The sequence below is a fragment of the Tachypleus tridentatus genome, chromosome 9, assembly GCF_004210375.1.
Source record: "Tachypleus tridentatus isolate NWPU-2018 chromosome 9, ASM421037v1, whole genome shotgun sequence".
NCBI classification, from domain to species: domain Eukaryota; kingdom Metazoa; phylum Arthropoda; class Merostomata; order Xiphosura; family Limulidae; genus Tachypleus; species Tachypleus tridentatus.
In genome coordinates, this window is record NC_134833.1 from 27360438 (window position 1) to 27386445 (window position 26008).

The 26008-nt window shown below is 32.9% G+C and overlaps 2 protein-coding genes across 3 annotated transcripts in view; one reads left to right on the forward strand and one right to left on the reverse strand.

Annotated features, from left to right (window-relative positions):
• Positions 1-1769: 1769 nt before the first annotated feature.
• LOC143224923 (growth factor receptor-bound protein 2-like) lies at positions 1770-24579 on the forward strand. Of its 2 annotated transcripts, XM_076453398.1 has the most exons (5): positions 1770-2341; positions 3752-3849; positions 12175-12294; positions 15247-15412; positions 18478-21698. In XM_076453398.1, exons 1-5 carry the CDS (start codon positions 2264-2266, stop codon positions 18649-18651), a joined length of 636 nt encoding a protein of 211 aa, XP_076309513.1. In that variant the 5' UTR covers positions 1770-2263; the 3' UTR covers positions 18652-21698. The 2 variants fall into 2 exon arrangements, with proteins under 2 accessions (XP_076309513.1, XP_076309515.1); XM_076453400.1 differs by lacking the exon at positions 12175-12294 and having other exon boundaries at positions 1782-2341; positions 18478-24579.
• dare (NADPH:adrenodoxin oxidoreductase, mitochondrial) overlaps positions 21960-26008 on the reverse strand; it is a 42798-nt gene continuing 38749 nt past the window's right edge. The window contains 1 exon segment of the mRNA XM_076453397.1: positions 21960-25902. Coding sequence (XP_076309512.1) covers positions 25769-25902 — 134 coding nt within the window. The 3' untranslated portion in view covers positions 21960-25768.

Consider the following 26008-nt stretch of genomic DNA (forward strand, 5'->3'; position numbering starts at 1 on the left):
AGAGCTACATCAACAGTTCTTGCATGAGAGCAATAAATACCCGCTATTGTGATGCATTTATTATTTGTTAAGTAGGAATACGTGCATCATGTGTATTAGTTACTATCTGTGTGACTGTAAGGTTGACTTATAAAGTAAATCTATACACCTATTGGGTCATTTTTATTTTAATATGTCCTCTCTGATTGACAGGTGTCCAAATAAGTTATTAATAGTTGATGTAATAAGCATGGTTTCTGTAATTAGTAACATGTCTGTATTTGTGTGTGTGATGATTATGTGTTCGAGTTCGTGTCTCTCGGAAGCAAAACCACCTTGGATAATGATGTGTTGCACCGTGAATGTTAGGCGAAAAACAAACCCGTGAATTGTTGTATTATGTATGGTATAATCAGTGTGAAGTGGTTCTTGGTTATTATTAGAAATAACGCAAAGCAATCTTGATTTTACGATGGTTTTGATATTCGTAAAAGAAATTGAATAAAATGTTTTTGGCAACTTTCATTATATTTCATTGTCTGTGTTCACAAGTAAATTTGATGTCAGTACGGTTCATCCTTGGTTTTGTGTTTAGTTGAGAAGTTGTCGTATTAAGTTGTGTTTATGTATTTGTTTGCGTTTGAGGCTGTGTTTAGTTATTTGAGTAAGACATTTGGTAACTATGTGAGTATGTTCAGGAGGCTTATAACATTAAAAATTGAGTTTCAATAATCGCGGTAGAAACAAAACATGTAACTCATTATGTATTTCTGCATTTAATAGCAAAAAACACAAATAAATTACAAACATATATTTCTTGGGCAGATTTGGAATAAAATTACATTGCGATAAACGTTAAACAGCATTATGTTAAATAAACAATTTTCTTAATCTAGCTTCTTTGAACTTCATGTCTTTTCTTCTTGATATTTTAATATTTCATCTCTTTATCTTATTTTCTGTTTCTTTCTTTCAATCTTCTTTCTGATCGTCATTTTACAATTTCATAATGTACATTAAATTTTCAACCCAATTTCAATAAATATCGTGATCATGAAGTTCACTCCGTATTTTATTCATAGCATAATAGTCCAATACCTGACACCAGTGTTTTAATAATTTTTATTTCTGTGCGTGTTCTTTTGAGTTATTTAATATAAAAATACGGTTCAGTGCTAATGGTAACAAAAGCATTTCATTTCTCCAACTACAAGTTATAGAATTTGTACACGTTAGCTCAGCTAATTTTTGCTGATAAGCATAAGTTGACAGGAGACGTTAATTCACTGATATCACTCGTTGATACTGTTCACCTAATTTTATAAGTATCGAAAAAGTTTCCCGGTGGAACAACGGTAAATCTTCGGGTTTATAACGCTTAAACGAGGGGTTCGATTCCCCTCGATAGACACAGCACGTTGCTTTACTATAAGAAAGCATAAGTTTTTGAAAATATTTTAAATGTCAAGCAACACACGCAGTGCATCCTATCAAAACTTCAGGTAGTTAATATCAACATAAGTATTTAAAACAAACATAGACTACAACCCCAACTGCAATCACTAATACGCATTATTGTTCAACCACTTGCTTTACAATGCTATTTATTTACTTCATTTTCGGTTAAAACTTAATATTTTATTTTAGTAAACATACAACAAAATAATGGAGTTGGAAGGTTTATAGCCGTTATTGAATACAAACATGAGTCGTTTTTTGTTTTTTTTACTTATTATTGGTTTTTCATTTTACTCACGTAAATTCAGTGAAATAATTAAACATACTGGAAGCCACCTGGCAAGTAAATTTTATGCATATTACGCCTAGTTTAGTGCAAATTGAACGGTGTTCAGAGTTCGAAGATTTATCTTATCGGTTTAAGCCAATAAGTAATATATTATTTATCAAAATTTACGAATGATAGACTTAGGGGAAGTATTTGTTGTTATTGTTGAACCTTTCACGTCTGCCTTTGAGTTGTAATAAAGTGTGTGATTACGTAATTTTGTGTAGTCATCTAAACAGTAAACATTGTCTTGTCAACTTCTAAGAATCTAGTCTGAAGTCTTACGGTAGTAGTGCTAATACAATTTTTATTCAGTGTGACTGAGAAGTGAGTCTAGCTTGAGATTGCGTGACGCTGTAAACAACAGTGTATTGCTATTAGCTTTAGCATATTAGTAATCATAATATGCTAGTCTGTGGTGACTAATACTAGAAATTTTAGGTATTACTCATACTACCTTGATATTTCGGAGGTATTTTCTCATAATTTTATTAAATTATGGAAGCCACTGCCAAGTATGATTTTAATGCAACAGCAGATGATGAATTAAGTTTCAAAAAGGGTGAGGTTTTAAAGGTAAGTGTCTTCAAATATTGATATATTACATTTTCATCGTTAAAATTTAAATTTGAATGATAAAACTGTTTCTACGTAACATCCACGATTTGTATAAGAACTTTGATAACTAGGCCATTGACATTTTTGCTTTTATGATAGGAATAAATTAAATATACCATTACACTTTTTATGTGGCAAAAACCTAATTTGTGGTTTCTTCATTCAGTTCGTTTCACATTTGTGCCTAGATTGTACTAGAATTTTGTATGAATTGTGTTTAAGTGTATGTTAAAAGTAGTTCCAAGAATAAAACATGTTTGCTCATGTGTTTTTGAACATGGTCTACGGAGACTGAGAAGCTAGTTATAACTACATCTCAAGACAGAGGTTTAGCTAAAACCCCTGATATAATTCTTCCATCCACAATGATCTGTTCATTTAATAACATTTTTTTATATCAGAAACAAACATGAAAAATATTTTCTTCATGAATCTGAAGAACTTTTGGAAATTTTCCTTGTGTCACATTGTAAGTAAAATGTGCTTAGAAAGATGTTTTTAATAATGTAGTTCTGATCTAAAGGAAAATACTGTTCATGAACATTTGATACTATTTATGATTATGATATTTAACTGACTTGTTAACATGATTACAGTGGGAGAGAGAACAGTTGGTGAGGAGTTTAACTGGATATGTTTCCCTACTCCTAGAGTTTTGTTTCTTGCTCATAACACTGAAACCTGACAAATGCATTTTGTGACCAAGCAACAACATATTAATATTTAATTATAGATTGTATAAAAAAAAATGCATTTTTCAGATGCATAGACTTATTATAGGGTCATAATACAGTTTTTATAAGAGCGTATTTTTTCTGTCTGTTTTTGTAGCTGTGAAATCATTAAATCTATGGGTGCAAATCTGGTCATAAGTAATTTTAAGGTTTATACACATTTTTTGTACATAAGCAGTCTCGTGTATCTTACCAAAGATTAAGTATGTATGAGGTGTGCTATTGTGCTATCTAGTTGTATATAAATTTTTAAATATCTATGCTACATATATATAGTTGTAATATGCCTTAAACTGTATTAATGTGTACTTAACCTCATTACTTTGCATATTTCAAGTCTTTCGTGTGGAGACTAACCTTGCCATGTTCAAATATGGGTCCTAGTTTATATGAAGAAGAATTGTCAACTATTCAGAAGTGCTCAGTTTTTTGGGCCTCATTTTGAAATTATTACTACTTTTGTAGGTGATCCTGTGTGCTGACTACTTCACCTGAACTGTTTTACACATTAAAAAAATAGAAGTATTATTACTACTAAAAGTAGTTAATTATCTTGAGTCTAATCAGAATTAGACGGAAAAATGATGAGGTTTATTATTAAAATGGCAATTAGGCTTTATCTCAATTTTCTTAGGTTCTGAATGTTGAAGATGACATGAACTGGTACAGGGCAGAACTGGATGGAAAAGAAGGTCTCATCCCAAGTAATTATATTGAAATGAAGAAACATGAGTAAGTTTTATGTGTAGCATGTAAAAGAAATACTTCTGTGGTGCTTGTTTCTCAGTAAAACTTAGTAAACTATGTATTTACTTCTATATAAATCTTCCTAGTGAAATTTGTTTTCATTAAAACTTGTCTTAAGTTAATGTTAACTCTATATAGCACAATGTAATTATAACATTGCAAGGGAATTGGTAACGACAGTGCATCACACTTACTAGTAAGAATGATATAACTACATACACAAATTGTAATTTATGATGTAATGTTATTCAATTCAGTTAAGAAGAAAGATTTGTTTTACTTAGGACTTTGAAATGAACTGCTTTCAGATGTATGCAGTAATTTTAAGAGAGTTTTTAAGAGAAGATTTGAGAAGTAATTGTTGTGGATAAACAGTTCCCTTGATGTCCTTGAATTTATTATTAAGAAGCTCTGAGGTGAGACAGCTGAATTGAAGTTAATTTTGGATTGTCATCTGCCAATAAAAAAATTCTCACAAACATTTTAATTATGTTGTATGTGTACTGAATTAGTCAGAGATTATCATGATGTGGAATTGTTGTGTGCTGCTGTTTAAAGCCAAATAAAGTTATTCAAGTATTATGGGTTTTACCAATTCATAAAACAGAAAGTTAATGTATATTTCTCCAGACATATTCAGGTAATTTTTGCTTGTGTGTGTGTGTTTCTACAGATGGCCAATATGTTGAGAAAATTTTGTTAATTTTAAGTAACATCTTATGTGCAGTAATGGCTTGGTTTTGACAGTTAGTGGAATTTTGTTATCAATTAGTCATCAGACTCATTAATCAGTTATCTTTAACTAATTGACAACTTTAACGTGAGACTTTAGTAGCTGAAATAATCAAAAACACTAACTGTGATTAGTTGATTATTTTCATGAGTTTGTAACCCTAAGTTAATTAAACTGAACCATCTAGAATTAATCAAATAGTAACAAGAATTGTACTAGCAATATTTCAATTACTTGGAATAACTAAGAACATTAATAATTGGAAATACTAATTTCAGTAAGTTGATTATTTTCATGACCTAATTTATTTCATTATTTTATGTGTCGCTAGTCAGTAATCAATGTTTATATGTGGTCAGTTAGTCAAGCCTATTGCCCATCTATAATACCAACATTGAGAGGTGAGTAAATAATGAACTACACCAGAGCCCTAATTCTCAAAGATCTCCACCCACAGAAAAAAACAAACTTTGTTCATATTTTAATGTATTGTAGAATTATTGTTTTTTATCAGATCTGTACTTTATTTTCATTATATTTAGTCCTTTTGTAATAAGTCTGCACCAGGGCCTTTTTATATGCTGAGCATGTAAATATATGTGTGTGAAGTCCTGGCAGTATTTTAACTTTAATTCCAAGTGAAGTCAATTCCTGGTCAGAATAGCTTTATTGATTGCCCAATACAGTTCTTTAATTAAACAGAAGCAAATTACTCTAACAGTAATGTTTTTGTTCCAAAGTGTACAACTGTATCTCATCTGTGTTTGTTTTTTAATTATTACTTTAAGTTTCAGTTATTCATACTACGCATACAAATTCTTTCAACTTCCTATAATTATAGTCTTGATAGCTAACCTGTTGGTTCAATTTTATGTGGGAATACCACAGTAAAAATTACTAAAAAATAAAAGTTCTGTATCTATCAAAATGTTAGCAATGCATGTGTCAAGCTTTCAGATACATGGTGAGGGGACCTCCCAGGGAAGGCTCTGTTCTTGCTGGTTACCTCCTCTGGGATCTAAACATTCACCCATGTGTTTGCCATGAGTGGTGACCCATGAAGGGGAGGAGAGGATCCTGATGGTTGAGGGGTCCAACCTCAACACACCACTTTGGCCTTGAATTCCTGTAGATGGGCAGCCTTTGGGTGGCCCCCCTTGGGTCATTTGGCTGGTCCACTTGGGCTAGAGTCAACCAAGTACCAGTGTTGGAAGTTCTCAGTGGGTGTTGTGGACATTGTATCTGATGCTGGTGTTTGGGTATGGTGCTAACGAAACCCTGGCATTGCTGCAGTGTCCTTGCATGACATTATAGTGTGTCCCCTCATAGGGCTCCATGGTGGGTGGTTTCATAGGGTTCCGAAATTTTCATTTTTTCCTATGGATCATCCTACGAAAAATTTAAATAAAATAGTGAAAAAACAGTCAATAGGTAAACAACCACGTCTTGCAGTCTGAGCAGCAATCTTCAACATCTGTAACACACGTACCTCATTTTCTTATATTACATTCTCTTTCAGAAAAACCTTTAGAGCAAATGTCCCCCTTTTTTATTTAGAAGGGACTAGAGGGAGTTGCTGGCTCTCCAAAGTCAGTAAAGAAGCTTCGATCTGGTGACATATTGGTTGAAATATCCACATCCCAACACAGTGAACTCCTTTTGAATTCAAAGGCAATTGGGGATGTACCTATTGAGGTTACCCCTCATGCTACCTTGAATTCCTCACGAGGAGTTATTGTTGAGAGGGATTTGAAGAACGTCCTCGAGTAAGAGATGTTTGCTGGTTTCTTCACTCAAGGAGTTTCTGCAGTGAGGCCCATCTCCACTCGCAAAGATGGAGTTACACTGCTGACAAATATCCTCGTTTTGACATTTACATCACCATGTGCACCTGCCACCATCAAGGCAGGTTATCTAAATTGCAGGGTACGGCCATACATTCCAAATCCTCTCTGATGTTTCCAATATCAGAGGTTCAGCCACTCAAAGATGTCATGTCATGGTTCCCTGACATGTGCTCGTTGTGGTGGCAAGGACCACGATGCCTATGAGTGTGACATGGACCCATATTGTGTCAACTGCAATGGTTTTCACCCTTCCTACTTTCGTTCTTCCTCTAAATGGTTGGAGGGAAAAGAGGTGCAGTGTTTGAAAACGACTCATAACATCAGTTATCCTGAGGCTTGGAAATTGCTGTCTGCCACTTCATCTCGGACATATGCTGCTGCACTTCGTTCCACAACTACAGTGGGAGGGCAGACAGATTTCTCTGTGCCTCCAAGAGAATCATTTTCAAAACAAATGAAAACCTTTTGACCTCCATGGTTAAAAAGGTTGATGAATCAACTTCTACACCCATCTCTGTTCCTCCCATACATTCCAACAAACCCCAAGATCTGCATCCTTTGATTTCAAATACAGGCATTTTTTCAGATACATCTTTTTCTTCCACCCCAAGATGCAAAACAATCATTCGTTCACGTTCTCAGTCACTGGAATCCCCTTCCAACAACAAAGACCTGCCCAATCGACCCAGGGCAGGATCCATGGAGGTTGATAGACCTCCTCTGAATAAGGACAGTAAGGAAAAAAGACATGGTCGAAAACAGAAGGGTTCTCCAGCCACTTCGCTTACCCGTCTTTAAAAGTGGCCACCTTGATACAATGGAACTGTCGAGGTTTACGTTCTAATCTGGATGATATGAAAACACTTACTGCTTCCTATCATACTGTATGTCTTTCCTCACAAGAAACATTTCTCAAACCTGCCGATACAGTCACCATTCGGCAGTTTTCTCTGTGTAGAAATTACAGGCTGTGTGGTGGACGAGTACATGGAAGGGTAGCACTGTTGGTTGATCAGCATGTGTCCACCCTGTCTTTGTCACTCAACACACCTTTGGAGGCCGTAGCCATCCGTGCTTCCTTGGTCATACCATCACTGTTTGTTCTCTCTACCTGTCACCTGGAGAGACATATGATCAATCAGACTTTGATGCTCTCATTGAACAGTTGCTGTCTCCCTTTTTCATACTGGAGGACTTTAATGGACATCATCTCCTCTGGGGAAGTGCTGTTATTGATAGGAGGGGTTGCTCTGTAGAGCGTATGCTCTCTGATCACAATCTTTCTCTTTTCAATACTGGTTCTTCCACTTATTTTCATGCACCTTGTCAGTTCTTTACTGCTATTGATCTCTCAATATGCTCCCCTTCATTATTCTCCCATTTTGCATGGAGGGTTGACAATAATCCACTGGGCAGTGATTATTTTCCTGTACTTTTGAGAGAGACTGGCCGTGGTCAATGCCACCCTACCCACAAGCCCCGGTGGAAGCTGGATCAGGCAGACTGGTCCACTTTCACTGCTCTCACAGAACTTGATCCTGCCATCGTTAGTCAGCTATTAATAGATGACTGTGTGGCAGCGGTAACTGACTGTATTATACAAGCAGCTGCTCAGTGTATTCCTAAAACCTTGACACATTTTCCACGATATCCTTGTTCGTGGTGGAATCCTGCCTGTCACATGGCATGGAAGGCTCAAAAACGGCCCAGGGATACTTTCCGTAGATATCCCACACTTTCAAACTGCATTGCTTTCCAATGGGCCCGTGCACATGCTAGGTGGGTAAGATGTCAAAGCTGGAAGGAATCTTGGATTAAATTCATATGGGATAGGGTTTGAAAAGGTCAGTGGGCACCACAATTCTGTCTCCCTCTTGATCTTACACTCTGATGGCCAAGAGGTAGCTGATGTCCGGAACATTGCAGATACTCTAGGTGAAATCCTTTGCCGGGTATCTAGTGCTTCTGCTTGTTCCTCCACCTTCTTGGCGATCAAGACTTGGGCAGAGCGTTTCGACCTTCACCAGGTTCTTTCATATACTTCTCAACAAGTGGGTTTCGTCATCACTGATGACTGTCTCTTTGACTATAATCATCCTTTTACACTGGTGGAACTAAAAATGGCCCTTCAGTGGTCTGGCAGTACATCTGTTTGACCTGATGATGTACACTATGCCATGCTGCGCTATCTCTCTCTGCTTCTCTTGTTATTCTTCTAATTGTTTTTAACTGGATCTGGCAGGAGAATGTTTTCCTGATGCCTGGCACCAAGCTATTATCGTACTTTTCTCTAAGCCTGGGAAAGATCCCAAGATTCCTTCAAACTACTGTCCAGTTGCTTTAACGAGCTGTCTTTCAAAGACCTTAGAGGGGATGATTAATGCTTGTCTTGTTTGGTTCCTCAAATAAAACAATCTCCTCTCGCCCACCCAGTGTGGATTCTGACTACAGCACTCCACCACGGATCACCTAATTTGACTTGAAACATCAATCAAAGAAGCCTTTTTCAAACTGCAACATTTTGTATCAGTATTCTTTGACATTGAGAAGGCTTATGACACAACATGGAGGTATGGCATTTTGCGAGACCTCCATATATATGGGTTACGTGGCCATTTACCCAAGTTTAATAAATTTTTTTTACGGACAGGAGATTCCAAGTTTGTGTGGGTTCGACACTTTCCTGTTCTTTTGTACAGGAACTTGGAGTCCCTCAGGGCTGTGTTTTGAGTGTCACACTTTTCAGTATAAAGATTAATGCCATCACTGAACAACTCCCTCTCACTGTTGCAAATGGGCTCTCTGTCGACGGCTTTTACATCTCGTGTCAGTCGTCGAATATGAGATATATTGAGCAGCAACTACAAACTGCCCTCAATTGTATACTGAACGGCTTTAATTTCTCTCTGTATAAAATCATTTGCATGCACTTTTGCCTGATCCTGAACTCCGTATCGGTGAAGTTTCACTGTCAGTGGTCCCTGAGACCAAGTTCTTGGGGCTTATCTTTGACCGTAAGCTGACCTTTATACCACACTTAAAGCAGCTACGGGTCAAATGCACAAGAGCACTCTATGTGCTCTCTACCACCAGTTGGGGACTGGATTGATGTTCTACGTTAAAGATATATCGTGCTCTTATTCGATCGAAACTCGACTATGGATCAGTGGTCTATGGCTCTGTTAGACCCTCGGTCTTAAAGATGCTGGACCTCATTCATTATCAAGGACTTCAACTCTGTACTGGGGCTTTTCGCACCTCCCCAGTTCAGAGCTTATACATAGAATCTCATGAACCTTCTCTGTACCTTCGCCGTTTGCAACTGTCTTTACTGTATTCTTCGAAACTTCGTTTCTTACCAAAGCATCACACCTGGAGATGTGTTTTCCTTCCTCGGTGGGCCATACTTTTTCAGAACAGACAATCTGCCATTGCTCTTTTTGGTCTTCGCGTCCAGGCGCAATTGGATGAATTGGGTTTGTCCTGGATAACATTGCAGAATCCACTGGTCAGTCGATCCCACCATGTCTTATTACAATCCCGAAATGTGACCTTTCTTTAAGTCATCTGAGAAAGGCAGATACTCCCGAATGGAAGTACGGTCTTTTATTTACTGAACATCTTTCGACAAATCTTTCCATTCCAATTTATATGGATGGTTCCAAATCAGGTAACTCTGTGGGCTCTGCCATGGTTTGTTACGATTTGGTGGTTGCATGCAGAATCCCCTCTACAGGTTCTGTGTTCACTGCTGAACTGTATGCCATTTCTCTTGCCCTGGATCATATTGAAGCTAAGCAGTACTCCAACTGCACTATTTATAATGACTCTCTTAGTTCTCTACTGGCCCTGGAATTGCTTCACGTTGGTTCACACCCTGTTCTTGCTGCTATTCAAAACAGACTGGCCCACTTCTGTAACATCTACTTCCATCCAGTTTTTCTGGATACTAGGTCATGTTGGTATTTGCTGGAACGAGCTCGCTGACATTGCAGCTAAATCTATCTGCTCTGGCACTATCACTGCTGTCCCTGTTCCATACATGGACTATGGTCCTGTATTCAAGGCTTGGCTCTGTGCCAGCTGGCAGTCAACTTGGAGTGAACAACGTGACAACAAGCTTTTCCAAATAAAACCCAAATTGGACTTTGGCCGTCTAGCTTCCATAAGGTTTGGAAGGAGGAAGTTGTTCTAACTAGACTACACATTTGTCACAGTTTTTTAACTCATTGTTTTCTTATATCTGGAACTGATGCACCAGTATGTAGTTTGTGTAACACTCAAATCATTGTAAGCCACATTTTACTTTCTTGCCATCAACGACAGCACTATTTTAACCATGTTCTGTCCCAAGGTTTGTCCATAACATTATTGGTGACGGTGACACTGTCCACCTTGATAAAGTTTTTAGTTTTTTAATGGCCATTAATCTTTTTGATGTCATTTAAGTGTTCATATTTATTCATTACACCTTTTTAATTGTGGTTCCCTTTTAAGAGTCTCAATCTCTCCAGTTCGATTCGGGATTGGAAAATAGCCATGACATTACATAATTCAACAACAGGACTGGAAAGGCCAACTTCAGGTGACTAACACTGCTGTTTGAACTACCCATTAGTCGTCCTGGCGAGTTATTATTACATTTTTGTTGCATGTCTTTTAACACTTATTACTTTACTTTTTGATACTGGCCATAATGACACACAACCGAGAATCAGGACTGGAAAGGCCAACTTCAGGTGACTGACGGTGGTTCTTGTACTTACCTGTTAGACTTCCTGGTGGGTTATGATCATTACCATTATGCTACAGAAAGTCCTTTACAACTTCTATTAATGTAGTTTCTCTCTTAACGTTGTAGACTGGATGTCAACATTGATTTTATGCCATTTTCTGTTTTTAATTGCTGTTTTGTTTTTACCTTTATTTCCTTTTATGAATTTTACTACATTTTCTTTATTTTTACCTTTTTATCAGACCTTTTGCACAGATAGCCTAGCTGTTTTGTGTCATAAAACACTAAATCAACCAACCAACCAAGCTTTTGGAAAAGATATTAAAATGTAACTAGCTATTAAATTTTATAACATTAGACATAACTCTGATAGTGTGGGAGCACAAGAATGTCATTCAGAAACACTAAGATTAAGTTAACTGTAGCTGTTTTCTTATTATCTGTATTCCTTCCTCCTAATTTGTCCAGTATGGCTCAAAATCAGATTTTTGAAAAATAGTATTTCAGATCTGGGTCATTCCATGCCAACTTCCCTAGGGCTTCCCAGTTAATGTCATAAATTTCCTTGAAAAAATTCAAGTAAAAACTTCATCTTGATTTATTCAGCCACAGAGTACAGCTTTAGGATTCTGCATGGCTGAATAAATCAAAATAAAGTTTTTGCTTAAATTTTTTCAAGAAAATCTATGAGATGAACTGGGAAAAGTTCTTTTTTCTGGGTGAGTTGGAATGGAATGACCCGTCTATCTCTTGTCACTCACAAGTTGCTGCTATTTATTCAGTTTCAGAACTCATCATTTAGGTTGGTTGATAAGAAAAATCTCATTGAAATGTGATTTATATTTTCGTTGTTGTATTTAAGTTGCAGTTTAATTGCAAAAAGTTGGTGGAGCATTGGAAAGCAATTATATGTAGTAACAGAAGGAGGAAATATACTGTTCATGGTACATCTATGTCTGTTGTGTCAGTTATTCACTGTGACTGTGTGGTTTCAGCTGGTACTATGGTCGGATTACAAGGGCAGATGCTGAGAAGCTACTCATGAACAAGCTTGAAGGAGCTTTTCTGATTCGAGTGAGCGAAAGTTCCCCCGGAGATTTCTCCCTTTCTGTGAAGTAAGTTTTGTAAATATGTAACAAATGTACTTTTTATACATACATCTGTATTTGAGTTGTACTTTCATCATATGCAGGATGAGCCACAGAGAATCCTCTAGCTAAAGATATTCAGGACACTATTTCTGTTGTTTGATGTAGGGGATATTTGCATGATCAAATAGTAGACACTTGGGGCATATGTTATTTTTATACTATCTTGTGATCATACAAACATAGCTTAGTTATGAAAAAAGTTTTCTTTTTACTTGTGGTTTAATTTATCTTTATTATCTGTATTTTGTTTTTAACAAAAATGTCTTGTATCACTAAAACGTTAACTGAGCAAAGAGAAATGTTCCTTTTATTTTAAGTTAAAGGTCCCCAAGAGACTATATTAAAGTGGTTATGCTAGTTTTGCATATTTAACTTGTAATTAAATGTACATGCAGGGTAGCAACTTTCAGTAATGAAGTTGTGTAAACCTGGGAAATCTGTGTAAGCAGGTGGAATGTAGGTCATATGTTAGTGGAATTATTTGTGCATATTGTGGTCTTAACTGATAATGTTATGTCAGAATGTAACATCTACTATGTCTTTGTTTGATTGTGAAATATTAAAGTATTGCTATAAGGAAGTATCAACCTATGAAATATTGTTGCATGACACTATCATCCTTTAACTAGAATATATTGTTTGTCTTCAGTATGTGGGTAACGGGTATAAAACATAAAACAGGTTTCTTAATTCAACTTAGAGAAAACAAATGTTTATTCTCTTTCCATTCAATTCATTATAAGCAGACTTAGTGTTGTTTAAATCAGTTATTCCAAATCTCTCAGTGTATGAATTATAAACATATCTGTAAATAACAGTATGACTAAACCAGACATGCGCTGAAGTTAGTTTTAGTACATGCTTTGTAGGGGAACACTCACATGTGCAAGTTGGTATACCATTGATGTGAAGTGTTAAGTTGCTTGAAGCATTCTTTAGGTATATGGAACATTTTATACTACTTCTATATGAAATGAAACTTTAAAATTATTTTTGTTTTCCATTATTAATGTTGTATTCTGGAAGTTATTGCAATCATTTTTCTAATATGAGTGCATACTAATTAAATAAATAAATCAGAAGTTATGTATTTGTTTGTTTTTTTAAAACAAGAATAATCATAATGTATCACCTTCCCTTTTGGAAAAATAATTTAAATACTATTTATGATAATGTTTTCTTGGTTAATTCTTTCAGTTGGTGACTGTTATTATATCAGGCATTCATTAGCTTTAGAAAGTTTGGGTTTACTATGTGTATAAAAATTCTATAAACAGAACAGCCACCAAGTTACTATTTGTTTTCTCTTTTGGAACAAAGTTTTCATATAAAATTAGGGTTTTTGTAATTTTAACCACCAACTCATGTTCTTCTTCAGTTAATGAAACTAGCTGATTACCCATGGCACCAGTGCTCACTTGGGGTGCCAACTGTTGGTAGGGGTGACAGTGCATAGTGGCTGTGAGTGATTTGAAGCCTTGCATAGTAATATTACTTTGTTAAATCCTTTTTTCTTGTCCAAAGACAAAAGACATTTACTTAGCTATTGGTGAGCAACATGCCAGTTAATGATAATGACCCTGTTCATTGCTTTGTAACTCTGTAATTAACAAAAAATAGAGTCGTGTGTGACATACTTGTGACATTGTATCTGCACCTTGCATGTTTGTAAGCAAATAGCACCACTTCAAGAATATTTTCCAAATTTTCTTAATTTCTAGTCACAAATGACAGATTATTGCTTGAATACTTGATAAATACTTGAAAAACTGATAATATAGAACTGTATCTAACATTATTCATTGCTTTATAACTCCATAAACATTGAATCTGCATGTGACCTCTTCACCTTTGTTTTGCTTCAGCTGCCCAACTTTTTCTGTACATTTGAATGGACAATAATATAAAGTTCTCTGTGATGGGGAAAAATCGTAACCTCTATTGCAAATCTACATAGACACAGGATAAAAATTTCACAAAGTTGGGGATTGTACATCATGTATTAAAAAAGGTTTTCCAGTATCATATAAGCAAGAGTTTCATTATTGTATTACATATTGGGAGCATGTTTGATAAAATTAAGATACTTATCAAAAGTATAAATTCATAAGTTAGTTTGCTTTAGTTTTGATTTTGCATAAAGTTTTGCTAAATTTTTATATGGCTAAGATTTTTCACTTTAAGTATTGTTTGTTCCATATTTGGTAAATAAATTCATGATTAAACTTGCAACATCATATGATATTACTACTTGTACATGGTTTGTTGCTGGTATTTTTGTATGACAGGAAAATTTATATAGTTAAAACTGACAGTATTTTGTAATGAACCTTCTCAAGATCAGTATAAAACAATGGAGCTTCTGTCCCCTGCTGGTACAGAAGTAAGTCTACAGATTTACAATGCTAAAATCAGCAGTTCCATTCTCCTTCGTGGACTCAGCAGATAATCCAATTTGGCTCTGCTATCAGAAAACACAAACAATGGAGATCCTATTAAATTATACTTTTTCTTCTGTGTTATAATTTTTTGATACATATTCATACTTACTAATAAAGTATTTCTTTTGAAAGAATGGAAGTTATTAGCAGTAGTTAATAGATTATTGTTAATATCTGGCTGAAATTATATTAGCTCAAACCAAGTTATAGATGGTTATGTTGTAGTTCAAATATACTTTAATTTTCAGAAGCTAGCAGTGAGAATTGTGGAAGGAAGATTAGATTATTCATTTAAATTTTATCATACAAACTTGGATAAAACAGTAAGGTGTGAAATATTTCAAAGTACATTAATATTTTTATTGTAAGTTAATAAAGTGTATAATTTTGAGAGACTTCTCTTGAAACTTGTGAGTTGTGAAGATCACTTGAAGCTGTTACTCGCTCTCTGCTTACTGATATGTTTTCGTTGAAGGTGCTCGAGTGGTGTTCAACACTTCAAAGTGCTTCGTGACATGCAAGGAAAATTCTTTCTTTGGGTTGTGAAATTTAATTCTTTGAATGAATTAGTGGATTATCACAGGTCAGCATCGGTTAGTCGCTCCCAGGATATTAAGCTTATGGATATGCAACCTGAACAGGTTTGTTTGGTTTATTTTACAATATTAATATGTAGCATATATTAATAAATGGACAAGGCATTTATTGCAGACTATGGATTAGTGAGGCTTAGTGTGAAATTTTTTTTTTTGTTAAAGCCTAATACAAACTAAATTACAAAAGTTATTTTGTTACATTAGATTTCAAACATTTTCAGAGCTTTTAGCTTAAAGTCATTTATAAGATACTGTTTTAACTGTAAGAGGTACCTAAAATGCAAGGGATTAGACAACTGCCAATGTTCCTAGCATGTTCAAGGCATGAGTTTTGTTAGAATATAGTCAGGTTGTTTTTTTCTACTGTTTTCAGGTTGGACAGCAGTAAGCCTTTAGATTTACAATGCTAAAATCAGGGGTTTGATTCCTAGTGATGGACACAGCAGATAGTCTGATGTGGTTTTGCTATAAAAAACACATTTTTTGCACTTCTTTATGACTTTAAGAGTAATAATTTATGAGATACTGCAGTGAAATATTATTTATAAAAATGTGATATTTGCACATTGAATCCAGTTGTAATCAACATTATCAAAAACATTAAAAAAAAACTAAGCAAATAATGTGATATTTTTTTAAAGTATGAATAATTTTCTGTTATTAGTATATAACTGTTTTTTTCTTTAATGTCATTTTATCTCTGAGTATGATATTTAGTGCATCATTTTAATATTTTGTAGTAGTTTTTACAACAGAACTTTGTATAAACCTTATTAAATTTTTTAGATATTTCTGATTTATTTGCATACTGTACAATTGTATTACAGGATTGTAAAAACCCATCCACTAGCCCCAACACTCGGAATGACCAAGTATTCTGATTTAACTCCCATTAATTTTATATGCTAGTGCAGTTTTGTTGTCATGAAATATGTACAGGTGTTGAATTCAACTCTATATTTAATCACTAACATTTTGCGTGATTGGTAACCTGATGAGAAACCCTCTTGAAGTAAAAATGTATCAAAGGATGGCTAGTGTGGGTGTTAACACTTTTACCAAAATAAAGCAGAGAACAATGTTTTGAACTTCTTGGGTCATCTTCAGGTTAACAAACTCACTTTGAGAGAAGGTTGAAATGTTGTTCTCTGCTTTATTTTGGTAAACATGTTAATTTCCATGGTAGCTTGTTTACTGGCAATACATTAATCCACTTTAAGTCTGATTTACAAAAATATGCAGAAGTAAAATTTATGTTTGGGTGAAATTGGTCAAATCATCCACTTGGAATTGTTCAGTCTTCACCTTGGGTATGATTGATAAAGACTAGGAATTCTGAATGCTAGAGTGGTCTGCAACTATTTTGATTTCCTCAGTGATGTATACTGGATAATCTGCCCAAACTTTTTACAGTTTTATATCTTCTGAATTCTGTAATATAGTGGAAGAAGTCATTCCAAAAATATTAGTGTGTAAGTTTACACTACATTAAGTTTTAGTTTTGGTAATGCTGTTAAAGAAGTCATTGCTCTGAATATAATGTGTATAGATTTGCACTGTGTAATAATTCAGTCATTAATGAGAGAGATAAGAGAAAAAAAGTTGGGTTAGCAGAATTTAATTACAGGTCAGTATATTTCTCAAACCTATTTTTTTGAGGTGTACTTATCAAAACTTGTTTTAAAACCCTGATTTATAATTAGGATAGGTTAAATAAATGTTATAAAGACATGTCATGCCCACACAATTTTTTTTTTTTTTCTGTTGTATGACTTTACAAGTTTGTGGTTCAGACCACAGTAAAGTGAATGAATTAATTCCAGGTATTTTGGGACATATATTTGAGATCCATGGTTACATTAAAACTGTAAGAACATGTTTTGTTAGTAACAAAAATAATCAAAATGTTATTAGTATTTTTTATAATCATATGTATTTGTATATTTTTGTTTTGAAGGCTGCAAAAAATTTGAAAGGCATGGCTTTCCTTTCTAGTCACCATCAAATAATGCATACTGTTTTCTGCTAGAGTTAAACATTCAAGTGGTTCTGATATTAGAAATACTGTAACTGTAAGTATTTACTTGTAGCCAGCACCTGTTTTATAGATTGGTAGAAGTATTAGCCCATTTTCAAACAATTGCTCCTCTCTCAACTGTTACACAAAACATGGTGGTTAGGTGAATGAAATAAAAATTGTCTTTGCTGATCTGTTTTGCCTAACTTAACAATCTTTTTAAGTTAATTGTCATATGAATAAATAGTGTAACAACCTCTTTCTTTACATAATTTGATTAAAATTCTATGTTGTCTTTGCTCTCTGTTATGTTTTTTTCAAAAATAAAAATATTTGATTTCTCAACATGTTTTGTATCTGGTGTTGTGTCATCTGTTTCTGAATCCGTGTAGTCGGTATCTAAAGTTTGAAATTATTGAGACTGTTCTACTATGTTTATATTAAAAAGTACTAACATAATGTTAAAGTCACTTTCTTACTGGTGTACAAGGGTGACTAAAATGGTAAGTTTCTCCACTGATAGTTAAGCTAGTGTATCCAGTTTTTAATTTCTTGTATTCTAGATATTTATAAAGAAATGATGCAAAGTCACCATTTATACTTCTTTATTGTAATTAACTGTGGCATAGATTAATATTTTGTGAATTCCATTTGGTAGGTACCTGTTCAAGCTTATTACTTCACAACAGTATTTACAATAATAATTTAAATGACTTTAAGTTTTAAGTGTACAAGCATACAGACAAAATTCACAAATACAGTAAATAGCGACTTTTACGGTTGGTAAGTTCTGATATTAAATAATACAGTGCTTCAATCTATAGTATCAGGATGTCATCAGGTAAACATTACTTTAAAACCACTGTTGAGTTTCAGAGAACATTGAACTGACTTTTGTTATGTGTAATTTTTATGTAATGATGACCCAGGACTATTCTCTGAAACATTGTAATCTTTAAAATCAAAACTTGCCAACTGTAAAAGTTGTTTTTATTGTATTTGTGAATTAATTATTAAGTAGATTCCTCGATGAACATATTTTATTCAGTTTCTGAATATTTTTCTATAATATCGCACGTAATTTTCTTTTCAGTTTTTGGTCCAAGCCCTCTATGATTTTCAAGCTCAAGAGGCTGGTGAATTGGAGTTTAAAAGAACTGATATAATTACAGTTCTGGATCGTTCTGATGCACATTGGTGGGAAGGGGAGATGTGTTCAAAGAGAGGATTTTTCCCAGCTTCCTATGTTGTTCCTTTCCATGCATAACTAAAAATGCTTTTAACCAGCATGAAGCAACTATCAGAAAACAATCCACATTTTTCATTTTACTAACATTGCTAATTGTTCTTTATGTATTCATCTTTAAAATGTTAAATATCAAAGTAACTATTTGTGATAAAACTGTTAACAAGTTGAGCCATCAACTTTACAGATTTAACAATGTAATCTGGGCCAATGTTCTGATGAATATATTTTTTCATTTTCTAACTTTGTTTTAATCTTTTTGTGTTCACAGTAATGAAGTGGGTGAATTATCTGTAGGCTCGTTTCGAAGCTTCTGTGTATGTACAAAGGAAGTGGTTATCTTCTTGATTATTCTTAAGATTATGCAATACATTTTCTAAAGTTTGAGAAATTTGTCTAGAAACTATATTCACTAAAATTTTCATTGTATTGTGTGTTTGCTTAATTCATATATGTACCTTTAGCAAAAGTTAGAAGTAGGTTTTGAAAATAAACCTGTGGGGAAAACCTTACAGCTTATGGTTTTAACAGGGCTGGAAAATGCATTATCAAGGAGACCTTTGTATCATATATGTAACTGAACTCAGTTATGGACAAGATACAAGAGCCCACACATACATTACTAAAAATATATGTAATAAGTCTAGCCTTATTTTGTCTCGTTACTTGTACTTTAATGAAAGCACAAACGTCTTGATTTTAAGGTGGCTAACTGAGTATTATTCTATTGTACATTTATCAAATTACATGTTGAACTTTTTCTTGTATTTAGAGATGTTAATATTCCTGTGCTATTGATATTTGATATGTGGTAGAATTGGAAAAGAAAATAATGGATTTATAACAAAGTATTTAAAGATGTGTGAAATAACACTGCTTTGATAAAATCTAAAAACAGTTTTTATCCATGCTTTTATTTTGAATTACCTTTCACATTTTTCTTAACTTGCTAGTAATTCAGCAGTTCTATGTACTATGAAAATGCTTTTATTTGAATTAAAATTAGAAATTCCACATGCATACTAAATATGACATACAGTGAACAACCTGGTACCCCTATACCTGAAACTTGAATTTCTACATTCAAACAGACTTTTCCTTCTGGTTTATTGATGAAATATAACATCATTCTAATGCACTGTTAACAAATTGCTAGATATTAGAAGAAAAAATGTGTATATATCTATTCAACTTTCCAACGTGTGTGCGTAATTTTTTGTTAGTTTAAGCAAAAATTCACAAATAAATTCTGTTAACTGCTTGTAACTATAATATTAGGAAACACAAAACAACTTTGTATTATTATATATTATTGTTATTTGTATTGAAAATTCACATTATTTTCCACTTTTGTAAAGATGGAGCCAAATGTATTAATTATTCAACTTATAACTTATCATTAGAGATAATACTCTTGAGACTTGTGTGACCATGAGATATTTTCCAGCTCCTAAAAGTATTATCAATGAACAGTCTTTAATTAAAATAATTTACATTACTGGTCATCATATTTGTGTAACTTGTTAAAACCAATCAAATATTTGAACTAATTTTTAATGGCTGATGAAGCTGTTTCATTTTCACAAAAACACACACATATACAAACTGATGAAGGGCTTTCACTAAGTTGATCTATCAAAAGGATATCTTACAGCATGTATGAAAACAAATTTATTTCAGTGTTTAAGGACACAAGTTCAAATTTAATTGTTAAGATTGCCCCACAATATTAATTTGTTTAAATTTGTAATTCTTGTATGCTGGATTGTGAAGGAAAGGATCTATAATTTTATGTCATGTTGCATTAAAAAAATTGCTTCATGGACTAGGACCATTGGTGCATTACATGAGTGATGGTCAAATACTGCTATTTGGTTTGAGAAGTGAGTGGTGTGGACTGCCTTCCTTCTGGTTCACTATTTCAAAATTAGGGACAGCCAGAATGTATGGCTCCTGTGTAGCTTTGCATGAAATTTAACGTAAGTTTTTATAGAATAACAAAGCAAGATCGAAGGTATATTGGTTCTATTCACAATTGTATGAAACAAGTATGAATGTAGCTGTTTTATAAAACTGTGGATGAATACTAGTGTGGAAGTTCAGTTATTCATCTATAATATAAGAAATGTTAATATTGAATATAAATCAAACATATGGATGTTAAGTATGCATATAGTTCTGTAAAAAAACAAAAAACATGTTGAACATCCTTGAATGTACCTAAAACAGCTATCCAAAGTTCATGAAAAGTCTGGCAAGGTGAAAACATTCTCTTCCATCTGCAGCATAACCAAACTAGAACTAGTGTTTTTAAATAATGGAAAATATTTGGTTTCTTGTCACTAGTATTGAGGGTGCTGTTGAAAAGGATGCCTTTGAGAAAAGTTGTAACAGACAGTGTTGCATAGAGAATGGGGTAATAGTTTTAAACCACACATTTTCAGGAAATGGTTACTGATAGATATATCTTGTTTGACTTCACAAAATAGAAAATGTAAAATGCTGTTCATTCCAATTCTTGTAATACTGTTATTTTCAGTATTTTTATTTAAGAAAACAAAAGAGAAGTCATGGTGATTTCCACTGCTTTAGAAGCAAGGTTCTATGCCTGAGAACAGCTGTATCAAGTCCGTGGTAGTAGTATTTGGAAGTTGGTATTAATATACGTTACCACATTTCAGAGTGTCGAGTGATAACCACAGAGTAAGCAAGTGCTTTTTATTTTTGTATTAGAGAAATTAAAACTTTGACCAAAGTACTTCCATAATGACAGTAAATTGTGGGTCTTATTCACGTCTGTTTAAAGTCCCTCACATTGGATATGCAAGTGATTAAAAAGTTTTTTTATGTAATGTATATATAATCTAAGGTTCTTCTATCAGTGAAAGCATTTGTGTCAAAGTTATTATTCCAATAAATAGGTTAAGGTTCTTTTAATAGATGTTTATTGTTAGTAGTATAGTTCTAATGACTTGTTATGCGACTGATTATTGTGTGTATCAATTACTAAGTAATTGCTAAATGGGGATGCTTCTGTGTAATAAATTAGGGAATTGGTTCATTAGAAATAATGTCTTTAATTTTGCAAGACACATGACACATCCAATCCAATTTTTACAAGACACTGTCATCACTCAGTGGTGTCAAAAATAGCCTCAACACCTGGGATTTACCCAAGATAATTTTGAATACACTCCACATTTCAAAAAAGAAATATGTTAACTTTAATCTAGGCAAACTCTTTCCTCGTGCATTTTTATGTATTTGCTTGTTCAATGTACTATTTGTGCTCATCTCACTAAGCCTTGTGTATCAAAAACACCGGAAAAGCATTTATATTCTTTATTAAAATAATATACATCACATATAAATCCAGATGTATAACATTTATTCACTGAGTCTATTTCATTACAGAAATACAAAACAGGTTTTTTTAGCTTTATTAATAGTAAAGGCTATCAATAATCGCAATACAACATGTTTGTTTGACCTCATTTTGAAAAACACAAAAAATCCCAACATATATTTTCCTGCAGCTGTCTACCCATTGTGTTGGTGGTTTAGCTCTAACCACTAAACAGTTTCAAAGTAGTAGTGGGATAGATTTTTCTTAAAGCATCTTTCGTCAAAATGACTTTATACATTTAACTTTTACTTCTGAGCAGCAAAATGCCAGCACTGATTAAATTTTTATTTTCAACTGTTTAAAAATCAGTTGATAGGAAGTGCAAAAATTCTTTGTAAGAAATGCTTTTGGCTAAACTGGAGAAGTAATATTTAGGAGTATGCAGATATTAAAGTATATAAAGCCAATAACCATCAATAGTTGATAAAGATGTTTTGTATTATCATAAAATTTTAACATTTGCTATTACCTCTATCATTTTATTATACTTTAATATTTAATACAAATTATGCATCTATAATTGTTACTAAATTCTAATAGTTTAAATCAACATTTTGATATTCTGCTTTACAGATGTACATCTGTACAAAATTTCCAATTGTATAAAGAACAGTAAATGAATACTTTATATGCTGGACCATGATCCTTGTGTAGCAGCAACAAGAAATAAATTATGCAAATATGACTTAAAATGAAAACAGCTTCACAAAATAACGTTTAAAATTATGTTAGATGTAATAGCTTGCACATTTACTACTAAGTTGAAGGTACCACCATTTGAAGATTCACTAACAGTGAAAAAAAACCAAAAAACTTGATGGTATATAACAGTAATTTATATTGTGATTTAAAGATAGTCTAAGCCATAAGTGGAAAATAATTAAATATCAAACATTATAAATCCCTCTTGATTATTTAAACAGTATATGTAAATTTAAAAAAAAAATTACACAATAAACCAACCATGTCCTTTCTATTTACAGTAGCATACACAATAATGGACACATTTTGTAAACTTACTGTAAATTATAAGGGGCAAATTGTATCTGTGTATAATAACTGGCATTGAGTAATGTGTGTTAAAAATTCAATCTTTGTCTGACAAACTTAAAATTTTGTCCAGTTCAGTTGCTTTGTAAGTTTCAGCTCATTTAGATCTTTCACTGTAGTATTGATAGTATAACTATCATGTTATCAACATGGGCCTTGTGTCAAAGAGATGGGCATAATATTTTGAACTTTCCTATGAAGGAAAAAAAAAAAAAAAGACTCCAGTCTAACTACAATAGTTACAGCATTGCATGGAATACTGCTAAAATAAATTTTCTTATATATGATCAAAGGTTAACTTCACAAAAATGTGTTATTCTGTTGCAGCACAGAGCTTCAAACCCCCATGTTCATCAGAAATTTTTGTTCATCTAGTGATGTCCATATAGAGTTATGAACATTCTGATTGCTAATTATTTTTCCCATTAAGTAAAGAAATGCTTGATTAGAATAACTCAGGTTTTTAACAATAATTTAAACTACATTTTATAAAATAACAGCAAAGTACATCTAAAAGATACATACTTTACTTCATCACCAGGGAAGAAATCAATAATGTTTGTGTAATATAAAATTTCAATCATAAAACATTAGTTCAAATTGAAAAGACACCACTTTTTCAAGTTTTCTATCTAAAGTAATATAATTTTAAATTAACTGGCATTAGTATATGTAATAAAAATTAACAGATTTTGATGTACTGCCACTTGAAATAATAATGGCATCATTTTTATATTGACTAGAAATTAGGTACTTCACCTTAAATTAACTATTACTTTTCACGCTTTGTGTCATGAGAAGGTTTCCAAATTCACACACGCACACACAGACAAGCTATCATATATAAAACATTGAGCATTCTAGAACATTTCACTGATAAATAATTTTTGTCAAAAGTTAAATATGTACAATGATACCATAGATGTCACTAATTACATGGCAAGAACTTTTATCTTTCTATTAATAGCAAATACAATACATTCCAGAAATAGAGCACATAAAACAAGTAGCAGAATTAAATTACTTACCACTAAAAAAATGGATGAAAAACACAAATATCTTTTTTTCCTATCTTGATAGTGTTAAAACTTGGATCAATACCGAGTTTTGTGGCCATAAAACTCACTGGAACTGTGCTCTTCTTCCAGACTGATCTTAAATGTTACATTGTTTTAAGAGTGATATCATATGTCCAAGTAACTTTTTTCTTATCTTTTAAAAGCAATCAATTTCATTACTTAAGTACGAGTTACTATTTTCAACTTGAAATCTTGTGGAAAAATTTATCTAACTACTCAAATTAACAATATACATATAATACATATGATCCATTTATAGCTGTAACATTTCAGAGGATGCACTTAATCTATTCTAGCATGTGTACCATAACCTTGATAAATGTATGCATGTGTAGTAATGAACTAATAGTGAATTTGGATTCCTCTTTCAGTGCAGTTCTTCTAATTAAACCAATAATTTGTTTTCCAAATATAGAAGTGACTACAGCCTAATTCTTTTTAATAATATTTCTTTACAAAGAACCCATAAAACTTTACAAAATATGTGGAGAATTTTAGGAAAGTACAAATATTTGTTAAGTTAAAATGATGTAAAAATCCAGGCTGTGTAATGTATGGATTTATTTTAACTTTCAGTAACAGGTTCAAAAATAAGATATTCATTATTTGAATAACAAAGCAGCCAAACACTCATAATAATCCACTAAACATTCTTATATAACATAGCAAGTTTGACTGAATATGTTACACTAATCTTCTATAATCATACAAGTACTAATTGTTTCTCAAAATGTGAACTTCAGTTAGTAGTAACACAAATGAAAACTTGTTTTCAATACATATTTTTTTCTTGGGGGGGGGGAATATTTTATAATGACTTTTCATAACATTCTAAGCATATTTTCTGGGGAAAATTCTGGTACAAAGTACAATGAACTGTCAATTTGTACGAAAAGACGAGGTACGTTAATTTATGAAATAAAAAAAATATTACTAAATTTTTAGTGTAAAATTATGGTAATTTTTCCTGGATCCCTATTAATTATTATTTATGAAACAATCCCAAATGAATATTTGTGAACAAAAACAAACAAAACTGAAATCTGCATGTAATTCCTAAACAAAAATTTTGAATTTAAAATGAATGAAACCTTTATGATATAATAAAATACATACACAAACAAGGTACTTACAAACTAATATAAAAGTCAGAAGCTGTCATTTTCTAACTATTTCATATTTATATTTTGCAATTAGAGTTAAAATTTTCTGTGAAATTCAAACAATAAATATGGTTATTAATAAAATCATTATTACATTCTCACATAAACTGTTCAATACTTATTGTGGATTATGCTAATATACTTCTCTATAAAAATTACTAATACATTTTAAAAATTATACGAAAATAATATATATATATTTATGCAATTATGAGTAATTATTTGACAGAAGAAAAAAATTGTGCATAAAATATTAATCAGGTCTCTGCCATTAACTGGTCATCTACGTGAAAGATTCACTTTTAATCCCCTAAAAATAAAACATGAAATACAAGATATTATTAAGGCCTTTAACTACAGTATTTCTGTTGTTGGTTGTATTCTGAATCTTGTCATAAAGTTGCATACATTCAACGTTTGCTATAAAACACTTAATGTCTTCAGCAACTATCTAAAACTTCCAACATCTCTCTGGTACTAGTGATTTTTTCCCGAGGTTTTCCTGTCCTGCTTCCTTGCTGTTGTTCCTGTTTATCAATCTTCAACCAGTCTTGAAATGTAACTGGTCTTATTCCTAAAATTAAAAGAATTTGTATTTTTGATCAAAGTATAAAACTCATTATTGACTTTTGTTTTACAATGAAAAAACAAAACTGCAGGAGCCTTTGAACAAATAATTT